General features: G+C 43.4%; 1 protein-coding gene across 4 annotated transcripts in view; it reads left to right on the top strand.

Annotated features, from left to right (window-relative positions):
• SLC12A7 (solute carrier family 12 member 7) overlaps positions 1-26,962 on the top strand; it is a 357,234-nt gene that overhangs the window by 157,571 nt on the left and 172,701 nt on the right. For all 4 annotated transcript variants that reach the window (XM_054018253.1, XM_054018254.1, XM_054018256.1 and 1 more), the window contains one exon: positions 17,018-17,140. In XM_054018253.1, the coding sequence (XP_053874228.1) occupies positions 17,018-17,140 (123 nt within the window). The remainder of the gene's footprint in view (positions 1-17,017; positions 17,141-26,962) is intronic.

Genomic DNA, 26,962 nt, shown 5'->3' with positions numbered 1-26,962 from the left:
TCCTGCCCATCAGTTCCCTGAGGGAGTCAAAGTCTGCTTTGCTTAAGTCCAGGGTCCATATTCTGCTTCTCTCCTTTCTTCCTTTTGTCAGGATTCTGAACTTGACCATCTCATGGTCACTGCTGCCCAGGTTGCCACCCACTTCTACTTCCCCTACCAATTCTTCCCTGTGTGTGAGATAAGACAGAGTATTTCCTTCTGCTTACTTGGTTGAAATTTCCTTATGATTTTCATTTGTAGCCTCACGTAGAGTCCTATTTGTAGACCCATGTTAACACATCAGTAATCTAATTGAATAATGAAAGCATGAATAATTGTCATGAGGTCGACATATGAAAGAAAAGATTGCAGATTCTTGCCAGGTACAAGCAGAAAAAACATTCTTGATAGTGGATGCCAGCTGGACTTCCATGAGCAACCAAGGATTTAATGCCACCCACTTCTACTTCCCTTACGAATTCTTCCCTGTTTGTAAGCAGCAGGTCAAGAGGAGCATGGCCCCTAGACGGTTCCTCCAGCACTTGTACCAGGAAGTTGTCCCCAACACTCTCCAAAAACTTCCTGGATTGTCTGTGAATTGCTGTGTATTGCTCTCCCAGCAAATGTCAGTCCCCCATTAGAACCAGGGCCTGTGATCTGGAAACTTCAGTTAGTTGTATGAAGAAAGCCTCATCCTTCTGATCCAGTGGTCTATAGCACATGCCCACCATGACATCACACTTGTTGCTCTCGCCTCTAAACTAAACCCAAAGACTCTCAACAGGCTTTTCTCCAGTTTCAAACTGGAGCCCTGAGCAATCATACCACTCTTACATACAATGCAACTCCTCCACCTTTCCTCTCATACCTGTCCTTCCTGAACAGTTTATATCCATCCATGATATTGCTCCAGTCATGTGAACTGTCCCACCAAGTTTCAGTTATTCCAGTCATGTCATAGTTCCCTGATTGTGCCAGGACTTCCAATTCTTCTTGCTTGTTTCCCAGGCTTCTTGTGTTCGTGTACATGCACCTAAGATAACTAGCTGATTGCCCTACTTTCTCAGTATGAATCAGGAGGCTTCCCTTGTGTTTCCTCCCACTCCCTCAGTTACCTCTGGGCTTAGGTCACCATCCCCCGACAAGCCTAGTTTAAAGCCCTCCTCACTAGGTTAGCAAGCCTGCCTGCGAAGATGCCCTTCCCTGTCTTCATTAGGTGGATCCTATCTCTTCCTAGCAATCTTTCCTGGAACACCATCCCATGGTCAAAGAATCCAAAGAACTCTCTCCGACACCACCTGCATAACCATGCATTCACCTCCACAATTCAATGGTCCCTACCTGGGCCTTTTCCTTCAACAGGGAGGATGAACGAGAACACGACTTGTGCCTCAAACTCCTTTATCCTTCTTCCCAGAGCCACATAGTCTGCAGTGATCAGCTCAAGGTAATTCTTGGCATTATCATTGGTGCCCATGTTGAGAAGTAGGAAGGGGTAGTGGTCTGAGGTCTTGATCAGTCTTGGCAAACACTTCGTCACATACTGGATTCTAGCTCCATGCAAGCAGCACGCTTCTCGAGTCTCCTGCTCTGGTTGGCAGAGGGATGACTCCATCCCCCTTAGGAAGGAGTCCCCGACCACCTCCATCCGGCTCCTCCTCTTGGGATTGGTGGTCATGGAACCCCCATCCCTAGGACAGTGCATCCAGTGCCTTCTGGCCAATGGGGTCTCCTCCTGATACCTTCCCTCAGAGGGCTCTGCCAAATCCTTCTCTGCAGCAGAATCTGTGCAGAGAGCCTGAAAATGGTTTCACACCTCTATCGGCATTGGGGGCACATAGGTTCTCCTCTTTCTTCCTCTGAAAGTCACAGACTGACAATATTTCTTCCCCTCTCTGCACTGCACTCTCTGATCTTCAGCACATTTTGCTTCCAGAACCAAACACTGACTTCTATCCAGAAAATCTTCATTTTCTTGGATGCAACGCAGGGTTGATATTTGGCTCTCTAGTCCTCTAACCTTCTCTTCCAACATGCAGACCAGCTTGCACTTTGTACAGACGTGAATACGTCTGTCCTCTGGGAGAAAGACAAACATGGCACATTCTGAGCAGGTCACAACAGCTTATTGCTCACTAACCATGTTTTCCTTCTAAGAGGCTCCTCAGATGTATGTTCGGCTCACAGGAGCCTGAAAGGCAAAAACACTCTGTGTGAACTCCCCACAGACGAACTCCCAGGCAACCTCCCTCTGTTTGCCTGTTCTCTGCTCGCTGCTCACTCGGTTTGCGACTGGCTGGCATTTTATAAAGCTTCTGGCTCGAAGCAGGTAGCCCGGCTCAAAGCCTTCCCTCCAATCAACCACTCGGGGCCCACCTGGAACAAAGCACTCCCAATTTGCACTTTTCAAACAAACACCCACACGGTCAAACAGTCATACTAGACAAACAAACAAGCACATGGGGCATACACATTTTTAGCATATCTGGCACATAAATACCTTGCAATGCCGTCTACAAAAGTGCCATGCAAATGCCTGTTCTCACTTTCTGGTGACACTGTAAATAAGAAGAGTGCAGCATTATCTCCTGCAAATGTAAACAAACTTGTTTGTCTTAGCGATGGGCTGAACAAGAAATAGGACAGAGTGGACTTGTAAAACTTCAGAGCCTACATTGTTTGGTTTTTGAGTACATTTACGTAGCAAAAAAACCCTACATTTGTAAGTTGCACTTTCATGACAAAGAGCTTGCAGTACATACTTGTATGAGGTGAATTGAAAAATATTATTTCTTTTGTTTATCATTTTTACAGTACAAATATTTTTAATAATATACTTTGATTTCAATTAAAAGACAGAATACAATTTTATATATATATGAAAATGTAGACAAACATCCAAAATATTTAATAAATTTCAATTGGTATTCTACTGTTTAAAATTGGGATTAAATCTGCGATTAATCACAATAAATTTTTTTAATCACGATTAATTTTTTTATCTCGTGAGATAACTGCAATTAATTGACAGCCCTAAAAATGACATTAACATATATAATAACTTAATGAAGATGAATTTTCTCCATAAGTATTGAAGCAAAATTGCTTCATTTGCTTTGCTGTAATCTATTTTATGTAATAGCAGTTAAACAATATTTTTTAAGTAAACATGGTTTCTCATACACAGTCAGTCCATCAGTCTGAAACAGATTATTTTGTAACCCACACGCAGAGGCACTGATGGAGGCAGCTCACTGGATTAAAGTTCTGGCACCCAACAACTCCCCCTGTAGAGAGTGAACAGGGAATGCCATGAACGTGAGTGGTTGGTATAAGAATACGATATCATGTTGAACTCAGAGGAAGCTCCTTGTGGCTCATGCCTAGAAGTGTAGGATTGACATGAGTTGGAAAGCATCGGTATCATACATACTATACTTTATCTGGCCTAATGGGTTCAAGACTGCACAGACTGAAATGCCGTAGTCAATGTCTGGTTTGGAAACAGAAAACAAGAGATTAGAACCTTGAAAGGGGTTAGAGAGTTCGGCACAAATTTGGAGCAGGACACAGAACTGGAGCAGAGGACAGAGTCTTAGCATTCTTTGGTGCTGTAGTAGCTTCTGTAGTTGAAGGAGTACTTCCAGAGGCCTTCTGCTTATCTGATGTCTGACCCAGAGGCTTGTTGGTTCCCACCTTTTTGTAGATGGAGCTGGGGGTATCCAAGTCTGCTTTGAAAATCTGAGATTCAAAGTTTCTATGCTGAAGATGTCCATTGTAGGCTCTGCACAGTACCCTGCCTGGAGACCTCTGGCAGTTTCACAAACTTTGCCCTAGACAACTGCCTCTGTGTCCAAGGGTGGGGAGGAGGAGTGATTAATTCTTCATATCTGTCCAGAGGATGGGTGTCCCTGAGACAGAAGAGACTCTGAGCATGTGCATCAGACTCAGAAAAGATCCCAGAGCAGGAGGGCATCAATTACATTTTTTTAGAATCTACCATGGTTGTCACCGAATGGGGCCAGAATGCAGTAACACACTGAGTGTCAAAGAAATGAGGGCAAAACAATCTTAATATACTAAGACTTGCTAAAATCATATAAAATTGCCTATGTGATCTATAAACTATATCCATTTAGCTATATACAGGTATGATTTTTGTAGTGGAAATGTCGGACTCAAACATGTTCTTAACTCTGAGGTTCCCTAATGTGCACAGCAGTTAGTATTCAGAAAGAAGCAGAGTGGTTACAGCTTATACTCCCTCACATAGCTTCAAATTCCAAATGTTTGGTGCCACAAAGTGACATTTGTGCAAGCCTCAATGGGCATAGCTTTTCAGAATGTACTGGATCAACCATAATGCAGGCACCCATATGTGAGAATATGCAGAGATACCCCAAAGAAATAGAGGTTTCAAGGGTTTCTGCATCATTATCAAACTCAGCTTTCAGCTGACAGCTTTCAGTGGCCAAAGGTTTGTTGGCACTGTATTCATGAATCTGAAAATGAGGGTGTGATATTGGACTGTCCTTCCTACAGAACACCCAAAGAACTCCCTATGCTGCCAAATGAACCTTTAAGGTACTGAGGCTCAGAAATTTAATGTATCCATCAAGGAAAAAATTAAGAGAGGTTTGCCTAATGTATATTTAAAATTGAGGATTCAATCCAGGTACCAGGATTTGAAAACAAGCCAAATGCAGTAATAAACATTGAAAGTGGAAACCTTCTTCAACTGAAGTAGGTATCCACCAATTGATTGATTGGGGTAAACAAATACCTTACAAGTTCCAGGCCATAATTTGAATTTATCTGGATTTTCATAAAAGGCTGGACCCTGCATCATGAAGTCAAACTCTTATTTCCTTCCAATAAGAAAACCAGGATTTGTAAGACTAATATAGGGCTATTAGCATGTTGGTCATATCTTCCTTTATTTTCCTGTTACCCGAACAGTCCTCTGGACACAAATGTCTGTTGACTCAGATGGTTGGCATGAATGTGTTTTTTTGTTTTGTTCTGTTTTGTTTTTTTTTGTTTTTGTTTTTTCCCCCCTGTACTGTTAGGTTCTGAATCTGCACCAAGCGGAAGATCCAAAAGGCTGTTCCCAGGTGGGAGCTGCATGTCTTTCACCCTGTTCACTGACACAGGCCACAGCAGTGCAGTTGGTGATATGGATTATGAAAGTAGTAGTCACTGATAGGGGCACTAGACAATGCAATGAGACACCAGTTATTTGTAATTCTAGTCAGCTGGTGTTCCTCTTCTTTACAATGAAGAATTGTTTTCCTCAAAAAGGAATAGAAAACTACACATGGGCCCACAAATGGTCAAGCTGACCTCTGTTGGGATCCCATTGGGATCTTGGAAAGAGGTTTCCCATCGATCAGGTTCATGGAGTTTTTCCATCTTTGTGTCTAGACAACTGCAGAGGTGAAGGTGAATTCCTGGAAGGTGGTCCTACATGAAAAAAAGTCTGGAGAGGTCTTGCATGCAAGATGGCCCACTGAACTGTATCTATACAAGACTCCATCAGGCCTATAAGTCTTAAACCTTAAGTCTATACCAGTCCTTTGGTTCTTTGTACTTTGCCTTAGAAAATGGAAAACACTGTTCAGATGGGTGTAAGCCTTGTCTTTCCAGGTATGTCTGATGCTAGTTTGTGGCAGACACAGACCATCTAACTGCATTATAACCAATTGAGACAGTTATCCAGGGTATGATACCCTTCAGAATCAGTATCATAGCTATCTTAGAGACCTGAGGGACTGAAGGTAGAATCATAGAAGATTAGGGTTGGAAGAGACCTCATGAGGTCATCTAGTCCAACCCCCTGCTCAAAGCAGGACCAACACCAACTAATTCATGATAGCCAGGGTTTTGTCAAGCCGGGCCTTAAAAACCTCTAAGGATGGAGATTCCACCACCTCTCTAGGTAACCCATTCCAGTGCTTCACCACCCTCCTAGTGAAATCGTGTTTCCTAATATACAACCTAGACCTCTCCCCACTGCAACTTGAGACCATTGCTCCTTGTTCTGTCATCTGCCAAAACTGAGAACAGCCAAGCTCCATCCTCTTTGGAACCCCGCTTCAGATAGTTGAAGTCTGCTATCAAATCCCCCCTCACTCTTTTCTTCTGCAGACTAAACAAGCCCAGTTCCCTCAGCCTCTCCTCGTAAGTCATGTGCCCCAGGCCCCTTATCATTTTTGTTGCCCTCGGCTGGACTCTCTCCAATTTGTTCACATCCTTTCTGTAGTGGGGGGCCCAAAACTGGATGCAATACTCCAGATGTGGCCTCACCAGTGCCGAATAGAGGGGAATAATCACTTCCCTCAATCTGCTGGCAATGCTCCTACTAATGCAGCCCAATATGCCGTTAGCTTCTTGGCAACAAGGGCACACTGCTGACTTATATCCAGCTTCTCATTCGCTGTAATCTCCGGTTCCTTTTTTGCAGAACTGCTGCTTAGCCAGTCGATTCCCCAGTCTGTAGCAGTGCATGGGATTCTTCCATCCTACGTGCAGGACTCTGCACTTGTCCTTGTTGAACTTCATCAGATTTTTTTTGGCCCAATCCTCCAATTTGTCTAGGTCACTCTGGACCCTATCCCTACCCTCCAGCATATCCACCTCTCCCCCCAGCTTAGTGTCATCAGAGAAATTTCTAAGGGTGCAATCCATTCCATCATCCAGATCATTAATGAAGTATTGAACAAAACCGGCCCCAGGACCAACCCCTGGGGCACTCCACTTGATACCAGCTGGCAACTAGACATTGAGCTGTTGATCACTACCCATTGAGCTCGACGATCTGGCCAGCTTTCTATCCAAATTATAGTCCAAAGGTAGTCGAAAGGAAGGGGCCACCTCTTGCAAACACAGGTTCCCCACTATGAACTGCAGGTATTTGAAGAGGAAATAATGTATTGAGACATTCAGATGTGCTTTTTGGAGATTTGTAGCTCATAGAAATAGACATTTCTAGATTTTCTTGATTGAGAGAAGCAACAGAGGGTCCTGTGGCACCTTTAAGACTAACAGAAGTATTGGAGCATAAGCTTTCGTGGGTGAATGCCCACTTCATCAGACGCAAGTAATGGAAATTTCCAGAGGCAGGTATAAATCAGTATGGAGATAACGAGGTTAGTTCAATCAGGGAGGGTGAGGTGTGAACACCAAGGGAGGAGAAACTGCTTCTGTAGCTGGATAGCCATTCACAGTCTTTGTTTAATCGTGATCTGATGGTGTCAAATTTGCAAGATATGATGGAGCTCAGCATATCTAAACCAGCAACACCATCACAGGACCTAACCAGATCAGCTACAACATCACTGGCTCATTCATCTGCACGTCCACCAATGTTATATATGCCATCATGTGCCAGCAATGCCCCTCTGCTATATACATTGACCAAACTGGACAGTCACTACGCAAGAGGATAAATGGACACAAGTCAGATATCAGGAATGGCAATATACAAAACCCTGTAGGAGAACACTTCAACCTCCCTGTCCACACAATAGCAGATGTTACAGCAAAAAAACTTCTGGACCAGACTCCTAGGAGAAACTGCTTAGTTCCAGTTCATTTGTAAATTTGACACCATCAGATCAGGATTAAACAAAGACTCTGAATGGCTATCCAACTACAGAAACAGTTTCTCCTCCCTTGGTGTCCACACCTCAACTGCTAGCAAAGCACCTCACCCTCCCTGATTGAACTAACCTCGTTATCTCCATACTGATTTATACTTGCCTCTGGAAATTTCCATTACTTGTGTCTAATGAAGTGGGCATTCACCCATGGAAGCTTATGTTCCAATACTTCTGTTAGTCTTAAAGGTGCCACAGGACCCTCTGTTGCTTTTCACAGATTCAGACTAACACGGCTACCCCTCTGTTACTTGACACCATGCAAGGCACAGCATTTAGCCATATGGAATGGAAATCTATCAACCTCATGAAGAAACTTGCACAAATACAGACAGATATAATCTTCCTTTTCAAATGCAAACGGATGGACATCATACCAAATGGACTGAAGGTGAAAAATCCATTGCTATCTACATACTGCACAGACCACAGTGAGAGATTATGCCATACCCTATCAAAGAAACTGAGGAACCACCTGATCAGCATCCTATACAGCAAACAGAAAAACATCAGAAAAGAACTCTCCAACCTGGAGACTTTCATAAATAACCAACCCTCCACACAAATGGACTTTACTAAAATAAGACAGGAGATCTACATTACACACTTCACCTCTCTACAAAGGAAAAAGGACCGTAAACTGTCTAAAATCCTACCTGCCACATGGGGCCACAACAGGGGTACCCCTAACTCACCCAGCAATATCGTCAATTTATCCAGCTACACACTCAACCCAGCAGAAGAGTCTGTCCTATCTCGGGGACTCTCTTTTTGCCCCAGCACCCCCACGAACATGATACAGTTCTGCAGTGATCTGGAAGCCTACTTTCGCCACCTCCGACTCAAAATACTTCCAAGATAACACTGAACAGCGCACTGATACAGATACCCTCCCACCAACAACACAGGAAGAAGAACTCCACATGGACTCCTCCTGAGGATCGAAATGACAGTCTGGACCTATACATAGAATGCTTCCGCCGACGTGCACAGGCAGAAATTGTGGAAAAACAACATCGCTTGCCTCATAACCTAGGTCGTGCAGAACGCAATGCCATCCACAGCCTCAGAAACCACCCTGACATTATCATCAAAGAGGCTGATAAAGGAGGTGCTGTTGTCGTCATGAACAGGTCTGACTACCAGAAGGAGGCTGCCAGACAACTCTCCAATACCAAATTCTACAGGCCACTTTCCTCAGATCCCACTGAGGAATACACTAAGAAACTGCACCATCTACTCAGGACACTACCTACACTAACACAGGAACAAATCAACATAACCTTAGAGCCCCGACCAGGGTTATTCTATCTACTACCCAAGATCCACAAACCTGGAAATCCTGGACACCCCATCATCTCAGGCATTGACACTCTCACTGAAGGACTGTCTGGATATGTGGACTCCCTACTCAGACCCTATGCCACCAGCACTCCCACTATCTCCGTGACACCACTGATTTCCTGAGAAAACTACAATTCATTGGTGACCTCCCAGAAAACACCATCCTAGCCACCATGGATGTAGAGGCTCTCTACACAAACATCCCACACACAGATGGAATACAAGCTGTCAGGAACAGTATCCCTGATGATGACACAGCATAACTTGTTGCTGAGCTCTGTGACTTTATCCTTGTGACGTTATTGATATAATCTGGGACCATATAGATTATTTTTGCATCCAAGGTCCTGTAGTGGCACCCAGATCTTGTATAAAAGGGGTCAAATGGGGTGTCTAAGGCAAGGCTATGGTTTACTGGTTATGATTATGCTGTCTATATGTGTGTATCAGTTTTGTAGTTGAAGTTATGAATATTGGCTCTATACTGTCTGTATGGCAAACTTATGCTATGCTTCTGGGTGACATCCCAGACAAGCTGAGATTAGCTCTGCCTAGCCTGCTTGATGGCCCATTAAGAACCATCAGCTATACAATGGACCCATTGAGAGAAGACAAATATGCCTTGAGACTCAGCCAAGTATGCAGGGACTGGCCCATGTGACTCCAGACTCCATTTTGCTGTAATTTTCCACAGTAAGAACAAAGGTGTTCTTACACCTGGAAAAGACTATATAAGGCTGATGCCTCATCTCCATCGGGTCTTCAATCCTGCTTCATACCTCTGGAAGAACTTTGCTACAAGCTGAAGCTTTGAACAAAGGACTGAGGACCCATCCCAGCAGGGGATGTATTCCAGAGACTTGATTTGAACCTGCAGTTTATTCTATCGTTGCTGCAAGCCTGAACCAAAAACTTTGCCATTACTGTTAAATGGAATCAATTACATACCAATTCTAACTCTCATCTCTATCTTTTTCCTTTTATGAATAAACCTTTAGATTTTAGATTCTAAAGGACTGGCAACAGCGTGATTTGTGGGTAAGATCTGATTTGTATATTGACCTGGGTCTGGGGCTTGGTCCTTTGGGATCAGGAGAACCTTTTTCTTTTACTTGGGTATTGGTTTTCATAACCATTTGTCCCCATAACGAGTGGCACTGGTGGTAATACTGTGAAACTGGAGTGTCTAAGGAGATTGCTTGTGAGACTTGCGGTTAGCCAGTGGGGTGAGACCGAAGTCCTCTTAGTCTGGCTGGTTTGGTTTGCCTTAGAGGTGGAAAAAACCCCAGCCTTGGGCTGTAACTGCCCTGTTTGAGCAATTTGTCCTGAGTTGGCACTCTCAGTTGGGTTGCGCCAGAACCGCATTGTCACAATCCTCACGCACAATTATTTCAAATTTGGTGACAATATATACCTTCAGACCAGTGGCACCGCCATCGGCACCCGCATGGCCCCACAATATGCCAACATTTTTATGGCTGACCTGGAACAATGCTTCCTCAGCTCTCGTCCATTCACACCCCTTCTCTACCTACACTACATTGATGACATCATCATCTGGACCCATGGAAAGGAGACCCTGGAAGAATTCCACCACGATTTCAACAGTTTCCACCCCACCATCAACCTCAGCCTGAACCAATCTACACGGGAGGTCCACTTCCTAGACATCACAGTACAAATAAGCGATGGCCACGTTAACACCACCCTGTACCGAAGCCCCACCGACTGCTACGCCTACCTTCATGCCTCCAGCTTCCACCCCGGACACACCACACGATCCATCGTCTACAGCCAAGCGCTGAGGTACAACCACATCTGCTCCAACCCCTCAGACAGAGACCAACACCTACAAGATCTTCACCAAGCATTCTCAAAACTACGATACCCACACAAGGAAATAAAGAAACAAATCAACAGAGCCAGACATGTACCCAGAAGCCTCCTGCTACAAGACAGGCCCAAAAAAGAAACCAACAGAACTCCACTGGCCATCACCTACAGTCCTCAGCTTAAACGTATAATCAGTGATCTACAACCCATCCTGGACAATGATCCCTCACTTTCACAGATCTTTGGGAGGCAGGCCAACTCGATGCCAACTCTGCCCACATATCTACACCAGCGACACCATCACAGGACCTAACCAGATCAGCTACAACATCACCGGCTCATTCACCTGCACGTCCACCAATGTTATATGTGCCAGCAATGCCCCTCTGCTATGTACATTGGCCAAACTGGACAGTCACTACGCAAGAGGATAAATGGACACAAGTCAGATATCAGGAATGGCAATATACAAAAACCTGTAGGAGAACACTTCAACCTCCCTGTCCACACAATAACAGATGTAAAGGTAGCCATCTTACAGCAAAAAAAACTTCAGGACCAGACTCCAAAGAGAAGCTGCTGAGCTCCAGTTCATTTGCAAATTTGACACCATCAGATCAGGATTAAACAAACACTGTGAATGGCTATCCAACTACAGAAGCAGTTTCTCCTCCCTTGGTGTTCACACCTCAACTGCTAGCAGAGCACCTCACCCTCCCTGATTGAACTAACCTCATTATCTCCATACTGATTTATACCTGCCTCTGGAAATTTCCATTACTTGTGTCTGATGAAGTGGGCATTCACCCACGAAAGCTTATGCTCCAGTACTTCTGTTAGCCTTAAAGGTGCCACAGGACCCTCTGTTGCTTTTTACAGATTCAGACTAACACGGCTACCCCTCTATTGATTGAGAGAGGTGCTCCACCCAGAATCTTACTGCTCATTATAAAGGAGATCAGTCTAGATCTGGGAGTGTGTGCCCATCCCCTTTTGGGAATCCAGGGCTATGGTTTTCAAACATAGGATTCTAAAATTAGGCTTCTAAATCCATATGTAGACTTCCATTAACTTCAATGGAAGCTACTGAGTGCTTTGCATTTTTAAAAACCAGGTCACTTATTTATGGATTTAAATTCCTCATTTTAGGATTCTATCTTTGAATACCTTGGCCCAGTAAATCTGAAATAGGTACCCTCTGAAGGTGGGACAGGTGAAATTGCACACAGTGAAGAAGATATTGAAGGAGTCCCAAAGAGATGTCTATTGGGAGAGCGCAAAGAAAATTAAGGAAGGAACATGAAATGTGAAAAGTAGCCACATTGTATCATATAAAATACAATTTATCCTCAGTAGTTTTAGTCCACACTGGGTGTAGTCTTTCAAACCTGTTCCCAATAAGAGAGAAGATATAGATTGGCTAGCTTTTGTTTACTGGAGAAGGAGCTAAAGAAACTGCTTATGTTTGGAACTTCAGGAGGATACCAAGAATTAATCCTTTGCCCTGTAGAGGAAGCGAATGAGCAAAAGGGCTGCTTTTGATCCATACTATTGTCTTTTTATAGCTCTTGCCCCAAGGAAAGAGAGGAAAAAAATGCTGCTATAGGGAGTTTGATCTGGTTTGAAGCTTACCTTATTGCTGTGTCCGAGGCCTCACTAAACAGCTTTAATGCATCAAAGGGACATTGGATTGTAGGGCTCTTAGAAATGACGTTTACTTAGCAGCCCAATCTGCTTCCTTACTATTTCATTTTCTGTATGCCCTCCATAAATCCAATTCATACTCTTACAAATCATTAATACTCTCAGTGTGGCCTGGATGGAAACATTGATATAGGATCCATTGTTTGACAGAGATTGCACTGAGCTCAATGAACTACCTCTACTTTGTTTTCAGTTAAAGATTGATAATTAAAGAGACTAGCATTTCGTAGATGCATAGAATTTTAAGATTGTTAGGATCATCTATTCTAGTCTGACCTCCTACATATGTAGGCTATAGCATTTCACATAGTGATTCCTGTCTCAAGCTTATAACTTCAGTTTTGAGGTACAGAATCTTTTAGAAAGACATTCAATCTTGATTTAAAGAGTTCAAGTAACGGGCAGGTGATGGTAAGTTGTTCCAATGGAGGAGAAGGTTAAAGGACTAGAGACCCAAGTATCAACCCTATGTTGCATCAGAGAAAATGAAAACTTTCTGGATAGAAGTCAGCATTTGGCACTGCAGGCACAGCATGCTGAAGAACCAGAGAGGGCAGTGCAGAATGGGGAAGAAAATTGGCAGCATGCGACCTCCAGAAGAAGAAAGAGGAGAATCCATGTACTCCCAGTGCAGATAGAGCTAAGAAACTGTTTTCAGGCTCTCTGCACAGGTACTACGGAGGAGAATGGTTTGGAAGAGTCATCTGAGGGAAGGGATCAGAAGGAGACCCTATTGACCAGAAGGCATGGGATTCATTGTCCTAGGGATGGGGGTTCCCCGACCACCATTCCTAAGAGGAGACGGGTGGTGGTGGTCGGGGACTCCCTGCTAAGGGGGATGGAGTCCTCCATCTGCCGTACCGACCAGGAAACTCCAAAAGTGTGCTCCTTGCCTGGAGCTAGAATTCAGGATGTCTGCTGAGACTGATCAAGCCTTTGGACTGCTACCCCTTCCTACTTCTCCATGTGGGCACCCATGATACTGCCAAGAATGACCTTGAGTGGGTCACTGCAAACTATGTGGCTCTGGGAAGAAGGATAAAGGAGTTTGAGGCACAAGTTGTGTTCTCATCCATCCTCCCTGTTGAAGGAAAAGGCCCAGGTAGGGACCGTCGAATTGTGGAAGTAAATGCGTGGTTACACAGGTGGTGTCGGAGAGAGGGCTTTGGATTCTTCAACTATGGGATGTTGCTCCAGGAAGGAGGATTGCTAGGAAGAGATGGGATCTACCTAACAGAGAGCATCTTCGCAGGCAGGCTTGCTCACCTAGTGAGGAGAGCTTTCACCGGATGATGGAGACCTAAGCCCTGAGGTAAGTGGGGAAGTGGGATACCAGTAGGAAACACAAGGAGGAGGTTGCAACTGGAGAGGCCTCCTGATTCATACTGAGAAAGTAGGGGAATTGGCTCGTTATTGTAGGTGCCTGTACATGAACACAAGAAACTTGGGAAACAAGCAGGAAGAATTGGAAGCCCTGGCATAGTAACAGAACTATGATGTGACTGGAATAATGGAGACTTGGTGGAGTAATTCACATGACTGGAGCACTGTCATGGATGGTATAAACTGTTCAGGAAGGACAGGCGGGGGAGAAAAGGTGGAGGATTTACACTGTATGTAAGAGAGCAGTATGATTTCTCAGCGCTCCAGTATGAAACTGGAGAAAAGCCTGTTGAGAGTCTTTTAGTTATGTTTAGAGGTGAGAGCAACAGTGCTGATGTTGGGGTGGACATCTTCGGTAGACCACCAGACCAGGAGAATGAGGTAGATGAGGCTTTCTTTGGACAACTAACAGAAGTTTCCAGATCCCAGGCCCTGGTTCTCCTGCAGACTTCAATCACCCTGACATTATACCTTGACTTTAGCAAAGCTTTTGATACGGTCTCCCACAGTATTCTTGCTAGCAAGTTAAAAAAGTATGGATTGCATGAATGGACTATAAGATGGATAGAAAGCTGGCTAGATCATCGGGCTCAACGGATAGCGATTAAAGGCTCAATGTCTAGTTGGCAGCCAGTATCAAGTGAAGTGCCCCAGGGGTCGGTCCTGCGGCTGGTTGTGTTCAACATCTTCGTTAATTATCTGGATGATGGGATGGATTGCACCCTTAGCAAGTTTGTGGATGACACTAAGCTGGGGGAGAAAAGTAGATACACTGGAAGGTAGGGCTAGGGTCCAGAGTGACCTAGACAAGTTGGAGGATTGGGCCAAAAGAAATCTGATGAGGTTCAACAAGGACAAGTGCAGAGTCCTGCACTTAGGATGGAAGAATCCCATGCACTGCTACAGGCTGGGGACTGACTGGCTAAGCGGCAGTTCTGCAGTAAAGGACCTTCGGATTACAGTGGACGAGAATCTGGATATGAGTCAACAGTGTGCCCTTGTTGCCAAGAAGGCTAATGGCATATTGGGCTGCATTAGTAGAAGCGTTGCCAGAAGATCAAGGGAAGTGATTATTTCCCTCTATTCGGCATTGGTGAGGCCACATCTGCAGTATTGCATCCAGTTTTGGGCCCCCCACTACAGAAAGGATGCGAACAAATTGGAGAGAGTCCAGCCGAGGGCAACAAAAATGATCAGGGGGCTGAGGCACATGACTTATGAGGAGAGGCTGAGGGAATTGGGCTTATTTAGTCTGCAGAGGAGAAGAGTGGGAGAGGAGGGATTTGATAGCAGCCTTCAACTACCTGAAGGAGAGTTCCAAAGAGGATAGAGCTAGGTTGTTCTCAGTGAAGGCAGATGACAGAACCAGGAGCAATGGTCTCAAATTGCAGTGGGGGAGTTCTAGGTTGTATATTAGGAAACACTATTTCACAAGGAGGCTGGTGAAGCACTGGAATGGGTTAGCTAGGGAGGTGGTGGAATCTCTATCCTTAGAGGTTATTAAGGCCCAGCTTAACAAAGCCCTGGCTGGGATGATTTAGTTGGGGTTGGTCCTGCTTTGAGAAGGGGGTTGGACTAGATGACCTCATGAGGTCTCTTCCAACCCATTCTTCTATGATTCTAAATTACCATCACTATATATATCTTATTTCTAGCCTGAATTAGTTTAGCTTATTCTTTTAACATTCAAACTTTTTGTGTCTGTGTTTGATAAAGAGCCATATCCTTTTAAAAAACTTTTCCCTATGTATGTACTTCCAGTTTCAGATCAAATAACCCTTAAACTTTACTTAATTAAGCTGAATAGATCGAGCCTGTCTAGTCTCTCCTTCTAAGGAATATTTTTCAAGCCTCAAATAATTATTGTAACTTATTTGAACCCTTTTCAGTTTGTTATCCTTTTTTCAATGGTGGGCACCAGATCTGGACACATTTTTCAAGTAGAATTCTCATTTATGCCATATACAGTGGTAACAACACCTCCCTACTTCTGAAACACTATAATCTTCTGCTTATACATTCAAAGAATTCATTTGCTTTTTTTAGCCCCAATAGCATACTGCCAATCCTATATTCAGTTGATTATCCACCATGACCCCCAAGTCCTTTTCTGAATCACTGCTTTTCAGCATACAGTCCCCCATCTAATAAGTGTGACCTATATTCTTGGTTCTTAGATGACTAATCTTGCATTTAGATGTATTAAAGCTCATTGAACCAGTTTACCATACAATCTGGATCACTCTGTACAACTGATCTGTCCTTGTCGTTATTTATCTCTTCACCAATTTACCTCTTCACAAATTCAGTAGATGATTACCAACAATTATTTTCCTGAGTTTAGACAAATATTCCCCATTCCCAAAAGAAAAATAAATTAAGATGCTGGCAAGTGAAAAGGCCAATTTTAGGTTGTGTGGCTGTGCTTTGTATGAAGTAGCACCTTAAATTTGCATATTCTGGTTTTCATAAGTTTTTGTGATTTTTTTGTTTTTGTTTTTAATTTTAAGCTAATATTCTTTTGGGGTTTTTTTAGCAAGACCTTCTCTGAAGAGTCCTGTGTTTTTAACTATTGAATATAGGGTTTTCCTTCTCCCAGAAGTATACCGTGAGAAGAAAACTCTGTTATGTAAAATAAAACTTCATTTACAAAACAAAAAAATGTTAAAGCAGAGTTATATATATTAGGGGGAGGAATTTGGGACCAAAACTTTTATTCAGTGAGCTGTCTTTGTGGGATAGTTACCTAATAGTTCATTGCAGACTGATGTAGGAAGATAAATTTCCAAATAGGAATTAAATTTTCCATTAATTGAACAAAATGTAATTGTCCATTTCCCCCCCAATCACCTAATATAAAATACTCTGAATTAGGAAACAAAGTGTCTCAATTTTTATTATGTGGCATTGTACACACTGTACACCCAAAGAAGCTTCAGAAGTTTTGCTAGTAAATAATTGGCTAGATTTTGTGGTGGTAGGTACTGTATTACAATTAATCAGCATTTGGCATGTGAACATTTAAAAACCTGACATGAAATGGCTAACGTTTTAAAATGTGTTTTTATTTACTATTAAATATTGCTGTATATTAACATTTTTCAAAATCCCAACAGGAAGAAATGGATAGCAACCCCATGGTATCATCTCTTCTTAATAAGCTAGCAAATTATACCAATCTGACTCAGGGAGTGGTAGAACATGAAGCAGATGAAGACAGCAAACGAAAAGAAATCAAGGTATCCAAACTTTTGAAAATTATAATTATTGTTATTATGTAGTATTTTCATTACAATGCTAGGCATTGTGTAAACACAAGGGAGGCATGGTTCCTGTCCTGAACAGTTAATCCTTTTAGGGCTGGTCTACACTAAAAAATTAGGTCAGCTTAACTACATCACTCAGGGCTGTGAAAAAATCCGCACCCAATGCAATGTAGGAATTTACATTGGCATAGCTAAATCTCTCAGGGGTGTGAAAACTCCATATCCTGAGTGACATAGCTATGCCGACCTAACCCCCATATAGAAAGTGCTAGGTCGATGGAACAATTCTTCTGTTGATCTAGCTAGCGCTTCTTGGAGAGGTTGATTTACATTGATGAAGGATCCCCTTCCTTTGCTGTAGTAAGTGTCTGCACTATAGTAGTGCAGCTGTAGCTGTGCTGCTTTAGCACTTGTAGTGTAGAAATACCCTAAGAGCATGTCTAGATTGCAGCTGGGAGGGTGCTTCCCAGAATAGATAGACAGACATACACTAGCTCTGCTTGAGCTAGCCTGCTAAAAATAACATGGCCATGGCAGCCTGGGTTAGCCACCTGAGTATGTACCCAGGGGTCAGGCAGGTTTGTACTCAGGTGGCCAGACTGAGCTACCACTCATTCTGCCTCAGCCATGTTGCAATTTTTAGTATGCTAGCTTGGTCAGAACTAGTGTGTGTCTGTTTACCTGTGCTGGGAAGTATGCTCCCAGCTGCTGTGTAGACATAGCTTAAAAGACAAACTGACTAAAGGTAAGGGAAAGGGGCACAATGCACAAAGTGGTTAAGCTGGTGATAGAAAACATCTTAATAAATTATTAGCGCTGTCAATCGCAGTTAACTCACACGATTAACTCAAAAAAATTAATTGTGGTTAAAAAAAAAATAATTGCGATTAATCACACTTAAAACAATAGAATACCAAGTGAAATTTTATTAAATATTTTTGGATGTTTTTCTACATTTTCAATATTGATTTCAATTACAACACAGAATACAAAGTGCACAGCGCTCACTTTATATTATTTTGGATTATAAATATATGCACTGTAAAAATGATAAACAAAAGAAATAGTAAAAAGCAACAGAGGGTCCTGTGGCACCTTTGAGACTAACAGAAGTACTGGGAGCATAAGCTTTCGTGGGTAAGAACCTCACTTCTTCAGATGCAAAAGAAATAGTATTTTCCAATTCACCTCATACAAGTACTAAAGAGCAATCTCTTTATTGTGAAAGTGTAACTTACAAATGCACATTTTGGGGGTTACATAACTGCACTCAAAAACAAAACAGTGTAAAACGTTAGAGTACAAGTCCACTCAGTCCTACTTCTTATTCTGCCAATCGCTAAAACAAACAAGTTTGTTTACATTGACAGGAGAAACTGCTGCACGCTTCTTATTTACAATGTCACCTGATAGTGAGAACAGGCATTCGCATGGCACTTTTGTAGCTGGCATTGCAAGGTATTTATATGCCAGATATGCTAAACATTTGTATTCCCCTTCATGCTTCAGCCACCATTCCAGAGGACATGCTTCCAGGCTGATGATCCTCGTTTAAAAAAAAAAAAGCGTCAATTAAATTTGTGACTGTATTCCTTGGGGGGAGAATTGTATGTCTCCTGCTCTGTTTTACCCGAATTCTGCATATATTTCATGTTATAGCAGTCTTGGATGATGACCCAGCACATGTTCGTTTAAGAACACTTTCACAGCAGATTTGACAAAACGTAAATATGGTACCAGTGTGAGATTTTAAAAATAGCTACAGCACTCAACCCAAAGTTTAAGAATCTGAAGTGCCTTCCAAAATCTGAAAGGGACGAGGTGTGGAGCAAATTTTAGAAATCTTAAAAGAGAAATGCACTGCTGCAGAAACTACAGAACCAAAATAAATAAATAAATAAATAAAATCAACCTTCTGCTGGTGGCATCTGACTCAGATGATGAAAATGAACATGCGTCAGTCCACACAGCATGGACATGTCCTCTGGAATGGTGGTTGAAGCATGAAGGGACATATGAATCTTTAGCGCATCTGGCACGTAACTATCTTGGAACGCCAGCTACAACAGTGCCATGCAAACACCTGTTCTCACTTTCAGGTGACATTGTAAACAAGAAGCAGGCAGCATTATCTCCTGCAAATTGTAACCAACCTTGTTTGTCTGAGCGATTGGCTGACCAAGAAGTAGGACTGAGTGGACTTATGGGCTCTAAAGTTTTACATTGTTTTATTTTTGAATACAGTTTTTTTTTACATAATTCTACATTTGTAAGTTTAACTTTCATGATAAAGAGATTGCACTACAGTACTTGTATGAGGTGAATTGAAAAATACAATATTTTTGTTTTTTTACAGTGCAAATATTTGTAATAAAAATAAATGTAAAATGAGCACTGTACACGTATTCTGTATTGTAATTTAAATTAATATATTTGAAAATGTAGTAAACATCCAAAAATATTTAAAATAAATGGTATTCTATTGTTGTTTAACAGCGCAATTAATTGTGATTAACTTTTTTAATCACTTGACAGCCCAATAAATTATATCTTTTAAATACTTTTTTTATTATAAGTGGGGATTATAAAACCCCCTGTTATTAAGGTTCCCATGATAAGACCCTGTTTTCAGTTGCTTATGACTGCGAATCTTAATTATTTGGCTGTTTGGTTAAATTTTTCCATGTGATGTGTCTGCCTGGCCCTTATTTTTGGAGGAAAATGTCAAGCAAAACTGAGGCATTTCAAAGAACATTTCAGAGAACATTGTTTCGCTACTGTTGAAACAAAATCTGGCAACCTTTTCTCTGAACCACCTCCATGCTTTGGAGCAAGGACTTGAAATTTGGCAAGTGGAGTTGCCTTTGTATCAAGCATATGCCTTTTGCCATTCCTCCAAAAACCTTATCATATTTGGCCAAGATATAAGCTTCTGAAATATCAGTTTGCACATGCTTAGTACAGACTTGTTGGTGTTTAACAGCTAAAATCTACAAAGATTTTGACCTCACTAAGCATGCTCCATCTCCTCACAGTTTCTACGTGTAACCAGACTGTTTATATACCATCCCTACATAGCCACTGAGGATGCTCCAACTCAGGGCTAAGGTGACTCGGAGGGACATTTCCTGTAATTGCTGCTCATAGCTGCTCTGGGCAAGCATGGGGCCAGGCACTGGAACTGAGAGTAGAGAGTCTGTCTCTCCTGTGTTGTCAGTTACCCCACTGTTAGTACCCAGACGGCACAGAAACTGGGACTGAAAGGTGGGGAGAAAAACTGGAACTGGGGGCTGGATGAGGAAAATACTGGGAATGGCTGGACAAGGAGACTGGGAGCCAATGAGAGAAATGCGAGGATGACTGGGAACCATTTGGCTAGGGTTGGTGGATAAACACTGAAATTGCATGAGGGATGGAGGAGGGAGACTGGGACTAGGAATTAGTGAAGGGGGAAATGGTTGGGGGGAGGAGAGAAAGATCTGAAAAGGATCTTGGGTGCAGGGGAAGGACTGGGTATAGGAATGGGGAGAGACTGGTAGTTGGGGGGTTAGTTTTTCAGACAGCTAGCCTAGAGGGAGGGAGACTGGGACTGGGATGAGAAGCACAGCCTGAAGAGTGGAGACTGGGAGTGGGGAGGCAAAGAGAATGGGACTAGGTAGGCAAGGAGTCAGGGGTGGGGAAGATATAGCACAGGGGCAGGTCGGAGGGGGTGAGGCAAAAGGGATCAAGCTTGTGGAGGGTCTGTGACCACTAAAGCCTCACTCCCATCCAGAGCCTAGAATGTAACCTAAGATTGTCTGAGTCTTACAATTTTTCTGCTGTCGAGAAATATCTGTGAAAATTATAGGCAGTCTGTCTCACCCCCCTCTAGTGCTGGTCCACATAGAGGATGACAACCTACTATTGATACTATTGCTATAGTTCTAAACCATTAAAATAACATTATTAAGGTTGCAAAGTCAAGCACACAAAATTTTGGAAATGACAGAATTAAGGCTGCCTGTGGTACCTTAATTCTGCCCCATTGTATGCATGCATTATGATAAAAGCTTTAGTTACATGATAACATACTGTTTTTTCCATAGCGCTCCCCCCCGCCCCCTTCCGTGCACAGGATGGATCTGTTTTAGGGCTGAATCAGGACTGTGTAGTAAAGGAGGGTGTTGTTTGTAAGACCCTTGCCTCATTTGTTGCAGAAGTTTGAAGGTGTGTAGTCAATGAGGCAGAGGATTGAAGGAAGAGAAAGGATGATCTCAGGGTTAAGACAGTTGAAAGATGCCCTGGGGAATTGCCTCTGCCACAGTTCCTATGTAATGTTTGGCAAGTCACTTAAATCAAACTTTTCATGGGTGGTTACTAATTTTGTTTTTCTCATTTTCTGGAGTCCTAACTTGAGACCCTGAGGCCTGATTTGCAGAAGTGCTGAGCATTCACAACTGCAACTAATGTCAGTCAATGTGTAATCTACTTGAATACATAAAGTGCAATATAATGCTAAGGCAACCTTAATTCTGACATTTCCAGGTTTTTTGAGTGCTTGACTTTGCAAATGTTCTTTTAATGTCATTTTACGTGTGTAATTATTATTAATAATACTTGTACTGCAATAGTGCCTAGAGGACAGTGCCCCATTGTGTTAGGCACTATGCAAACACATAACAGAAACAGTAGATAGTCCCGGCCCCAAAATTCTTATTCCAATTATCCCTGAAACTATCCATTATTGGTTGGCTAATTTCTTTTAGATACTATAGTGGGAGTGGTTCTTGATCTGGGATTTTAATGCACGGAGGATGATCGTCTTGTGAAGGTCAGGAAGGAAATTCCGTGTGGAAGAAATACACAAACTGCTGGAGGAAGAAGCAGGCAAACAACCTATCATGGCTGTTGTCATTGGCAGAGTGAGGTGGGGTGACTTGATAAGCCACCAGGGAAGATAAGTAAGACCTTAAAGACAATGACAAGAAGCTTGACTGATGTAGCAGATGGATGCCAGTGAAAGTATTCAAAGAGGATGTGACATGTGCATGTAAGTGGGCAAGGTAGACAATCTTAGCAGATGCGTTTTGTACAAACCAGAGGAAAGGCAATGTAGATGTCGAGAGGGCAGAGAAAAGGACAGTACAATAATCAAAATGGGAGATGTCAAATGCTAGGATGAGAATTTTAGGCCTAGGAACAGAAATAAAAGGTCCCATTCTAGAAATGCTATGGAGGGAGAACCAGCAAAATTAGAATGTTTATTAAGAGAAGGCAGGGGCGGCTCTGTTTTTTGCCACCCCAAGCACGGCAGGCAGGCGGCTTTCAGCGGTGCACCTGCGAGAGGTCTGCTGGTAACGCAGATTCGGCGGCATGCCTGCGGGAGGTCCACCGGTCCCATGGCTTCGGCATATTCGCCGCTGAATTGCCACCGAAGCCGCGGGACTGGCAGACCTCCCACAGGCATGCCGCTGAAGGCAGCCTGACTGCCACCCTCATGGCGACCGGCAGGCTGTCCCCTGCGGCTTGCCGCCCCAGGCACGCGCTTGGTGCACTGGTGCCTGGAGCTGCCCCTGAGAGAGAGACACTGAAGACGAATTGGAGATTATGGGCTTAAATCACTGGGATGATGATGGATGATGTTAGGCTCAACAATGACAAAGAATGGGGCTGAGTGGAGTGATTTGAGAGGAAAGTGAAGTTGTTTAGGGTGGACCATGTCAAGTTTAAGTTGATGGCAAGATATCTGGGAGATGTTAGATAAATTCACTGAAGATTTGGCATGAATGGAGGGAAGCTTATCAGGAATGCAAAAGATTTGAGAGTCATCAATAAAGAGATGGGAGTTGAAGAACTGTACTCATATTAGGTTACCCAAAGAAAGCATGTAAAGTGAGATGGGCAGGCAGTCAGGTACCTGTAGGATGGTCTTGGAAATTAGGAGAAAGGAAGATGAGGAACTGCCAAAAAGAGATGCTGAAGGAATGCCAAAGATGAAGGAAGAAAACCAGAAGAGGATGGAGTTATGAAATAACAGGAGGAACGACATGTTGAGAGAGTTTGATGGATGATATCAAAACAAGTGGATATGAAGGACAAGAATGGAGTAAAGGCTCTGAGGTTTTGCCATGAAGAGGTCATTACAAACTTTAGTGACAGTAATGTGAATTACTGTGGAGTGAATTTGGCAAAAGGAAGATTTACTTACTTCACAGGTGTGGAGGGAGAGAGAGAGAAAATATCGGTTAATATTTGTGCATTCCTTTGAAGATGTAAGCAACTATATAGTGCTAAATACTTTTTTGTGTGTGTGTATTACAATTTTTTTTGTCCTTCATCAAGTGATGGTCCCTATGTATATTCCACTGTGGGTATGCATGCACTCTCTGTACCTGAGATCAGAAAATTCTTGCTAGCAATGTCCATTGTGCTGCCTCTTGTTCTGAACCGAGGACATAATGGGGGGCACAGACAGAGTGCCTCTCCAGTTCCTTTCTAGTGCTTGTGGCCTCATATGGAATTCCTCGATATGCTCAGCTTTGCTAGCATTCCCATTTATAATTAGCTTTTCTTCATATAAATAGTCTCTCTCTCCCCTCCTCCACCGCTTAGATAGCTAGTTCTAGTATAGTTAGTGTTTTTTCAGAGTACAAGGTGGATAATTCCTTCCCCTTGCCCAACATTTGGGTCTCTTAGCATGTCTAAGATCCCAGGCCTCTAAATCCTGTTTGCCCTGTCTCCAGGTCTTCCCAATGAATGATCTGCATGATTCCTGCTTGTATTACCTTGGAGAATCCTACCTCCCCCTCCAAGTGCAGTATTTGCCATTTGGTTCCACTTCAAACCCAGCAATCCCACAAGTTCCAGCTTTGAAGGCAACTAATGGAGCTGTCAATGAGGCGCCAGTCTGACCTTGGGTCATCTGAACCCTTTGTACATGGGCAGGGATCACCTAGTACAGGGGTTCCCAAACTTGGTTCGCAGCTTGTTCAGAGTAAGCCCGTGGTGGGCCATGAGATGCTTTGTTTACCTGAGTGTCCGCAGGTCCGGCTGCTCACAGCTCCCAGTAGCCATGGTTTGCCGTTCCTGGCCAATAGGAGCTGCTGGAAGTGGTGTTGGCTGGGCCACTGCTTCCTGCAGCTCTTATTGGCCAGGAACGGCAAACCGTGACCATTGGGAACTGTGAGCGGCAGTACCTGCGGACGCTCAGGTAAACAAAGTGTCTTGCGGCCTGCCAGGGGCTTACCCTGAACAGGTTGTGAACCAAGTTTGGGAACCCCTGACCTAACAGTATCCCTCCTGGTGAAATGCTTTCCACCTCCAGACTGTCAGATAGCAAGCCTAGGGACTCTGACCTTACCCCCTGCCACTTGCTAAAAACATCTATAACAGTTGGGATAGATCCCTTTTTCAGGCTTCTAAGAAGAGGGCCACCTCCCCTACACTGTCCAAATCAAGTGAGACTCAGTGCCCCATCACAGATATGTTAGGAGTTCACAGGGACCATGGATCCAAGCCTTCGGTACCAAGGGCCAAGATTCCCCTACGCAGACAGACACAGAAAGGGAAAGACTGGCAAGAAAGAAGAGGGAGCAATCACTGGCTGCACAGTTGGTACCGCACTGCAGCAACAAAAAGGATTCAGCAGTTCTGATGTCCACTGCCCAACCTAAATCAGTGTCATCCACTCCACCAAGAGGTAGCAGATCCTTCTGCTCACCTTCTGCTAGATCAGAGTTCACTATCCTGGACAACCTGGCTATTTATTCTGACTCAGAGTTGCCGATATTTGTGGAACTGGTAGTCTCCAGGGAGATACCCATACTGCCGGTGCTCCATTCACCAGTACCGCCAACCAGCCGAGGGAGTTATTTCAAGGCATACCCTGTCTCCACCAGTGGAGACTGAAGATTCCAATTCTTCCAGTGAACTAGAGACTAACTCTGTGCTCCCACCGCCCACTCTGAGGTACATGAGCCCAGATAGGGACTCCCGATTCTTCTGGGCACCCTCACCTCCCTGAAAGACAGTCTGCAGGGCTCAAGATCACTGGCACCTTCCTCCTTGGGCATCAACCCCTTACCCTTATAATCCCACCTACTGGCCCTGCTGGGATTCCTGGTATTCCTACGGTAGACATCTTGACTCACAGGGATCTCAGGGGAGTACACACAAAGATCACTATAAAGGGAAGATCTTCAGCCCCCTCATTATGAGGAGGAGAATCCCAGCCACGTGTGCTCCCACCCCAAAGGGGATTGAGAGAAAGTACTTTGTACCATATAACAGGGCAGAATATCTATTTTCTCCTCCTGCTCTGAACTCCCTGGTGGTTCAGGTGGTTACCAAACTCAACAGGCTACATCACCCCAGGTCTACTCCTTCTGATAAGGATGCTAAAAAACAAGACTTGTTCAGGTGGAAGAACTTCTCTGCCAGTCTTCAGTTACACATTGCCAGTTATCATGCTTTTTTTCTGCATATGATTTTATTAAATATGACAAACTATCTGCATTCAGCAACAAACTTCTGCAAAAGCTCAGGCCACAATTTCAGGACATCATTGGTTAGGGTAAACTAATTGACCCTACATGCCTTGTTAGATATTGCTGTGACACTTTGGGGGTTCAGCCAGATCAGTAAGGGATTTTGTCATTACTTGCCTGTAACCTTTGCTGCTTCTGTGCTGTGCAGCTTTGATTCAGCCCCAATAGCAGCAGCTTGCTCACAGAACAATGGCCTTACTCTGGCTTTCATCATCCCAGTTACTCCATGCAGGGTGACCCCAACAATTCTTCTGGTCCTGAGTCTGCCCAAAACCATCTCCCCTGCAGTGACCAGTCCCTCTTAGTGGACACTCACAGAGGTAACACCAAATTAGCTGCCTCAAAAGAGCCAGTACATACAACAGCTTGTTATCCTAGCTGGGGTAATGCACTCCTCCTTAATATACAAAACTAAGATGGTTGTGTAATAAAACAGGAATAAATTTATTAACAAAGATTTAAGTGATTTCAAGCAAGAATGAAAGAGAGATGAAAGGGTTACCAAAACAAACAAACCACTTTCTAGTACCTAAAACTTAATTCTAGCAAGATACAGCTTTGCCTAACCTAATGTCTTACTCTCACCAAGTTATCAGCATTCTCCAACTTGATTATCAGGAGGACCAATCTTTCTTAGATACAAAGCACTGACTTCTCTCAGGTGATGGATACCTTAAAGTCTTTCAGCAATTCCTTACATCTCCCAAATTTGTCTTTGTCTTCAAAGTCAGGAAGCCATCCTGGGGGTTCAACTGTGTGTGTCCACCAGGTAGCCAATGCCATGTTAACTTTTCAGTCTCCTGTGGTTTATGGTGCAAATGATCTTCCTGTAATCTCCATTGCAAATGAATAGCCCATTGTACCAGTCCCTGGTCATACCTGGCGTGGTTTGCAATTGAGCCAAAGAGGTGTTTGCATTTCTTCTTTGTTGGACACAAACGGTTTTGTCTCCTTTGTCTGTTTATGCTCTCCAAAACATAGTATCAGACAGTATCCATAATTTCACATGCAGTGTTGTTACATACATTTCACAATGACATTAATGACCAGTGTGGTATTAGTTTTCAAGTCATGTATTACAAATCACCTTTTAAATAAATATGACAATGGTGTGAGAGGTGTATTGAGCTGGTCAGACCAGGTGATATTTACTGTTACATACCAGGCTTATGTATACCTTCTGGCGCTGGGGTACTCTTAGGGTCACAGATGCACATTCTGCCTCCTGCTCCATGGCAACTTCAGTTGTCATGAAACAGGCCTCATGGCT

Source organism: Malaclemys terrapin, chromosome 2 (assembly GCF_027887155.1).
Source record: "Malaclemys terrapin pileata isolate rMalTer1 chromosome 2, rMalTer1.hap1, whole genome shotgun sequence".
Lineage (NCBI taxonomy): Eukaryota > Metazoa > Chordata > Testudines > Emydidae > Malaclemys > Malaclemys terrapin.
Note: the sequence above shows the minus strand (reverse complement) of the source record. Positions and strands in the feature narration are given on the sequence as shown.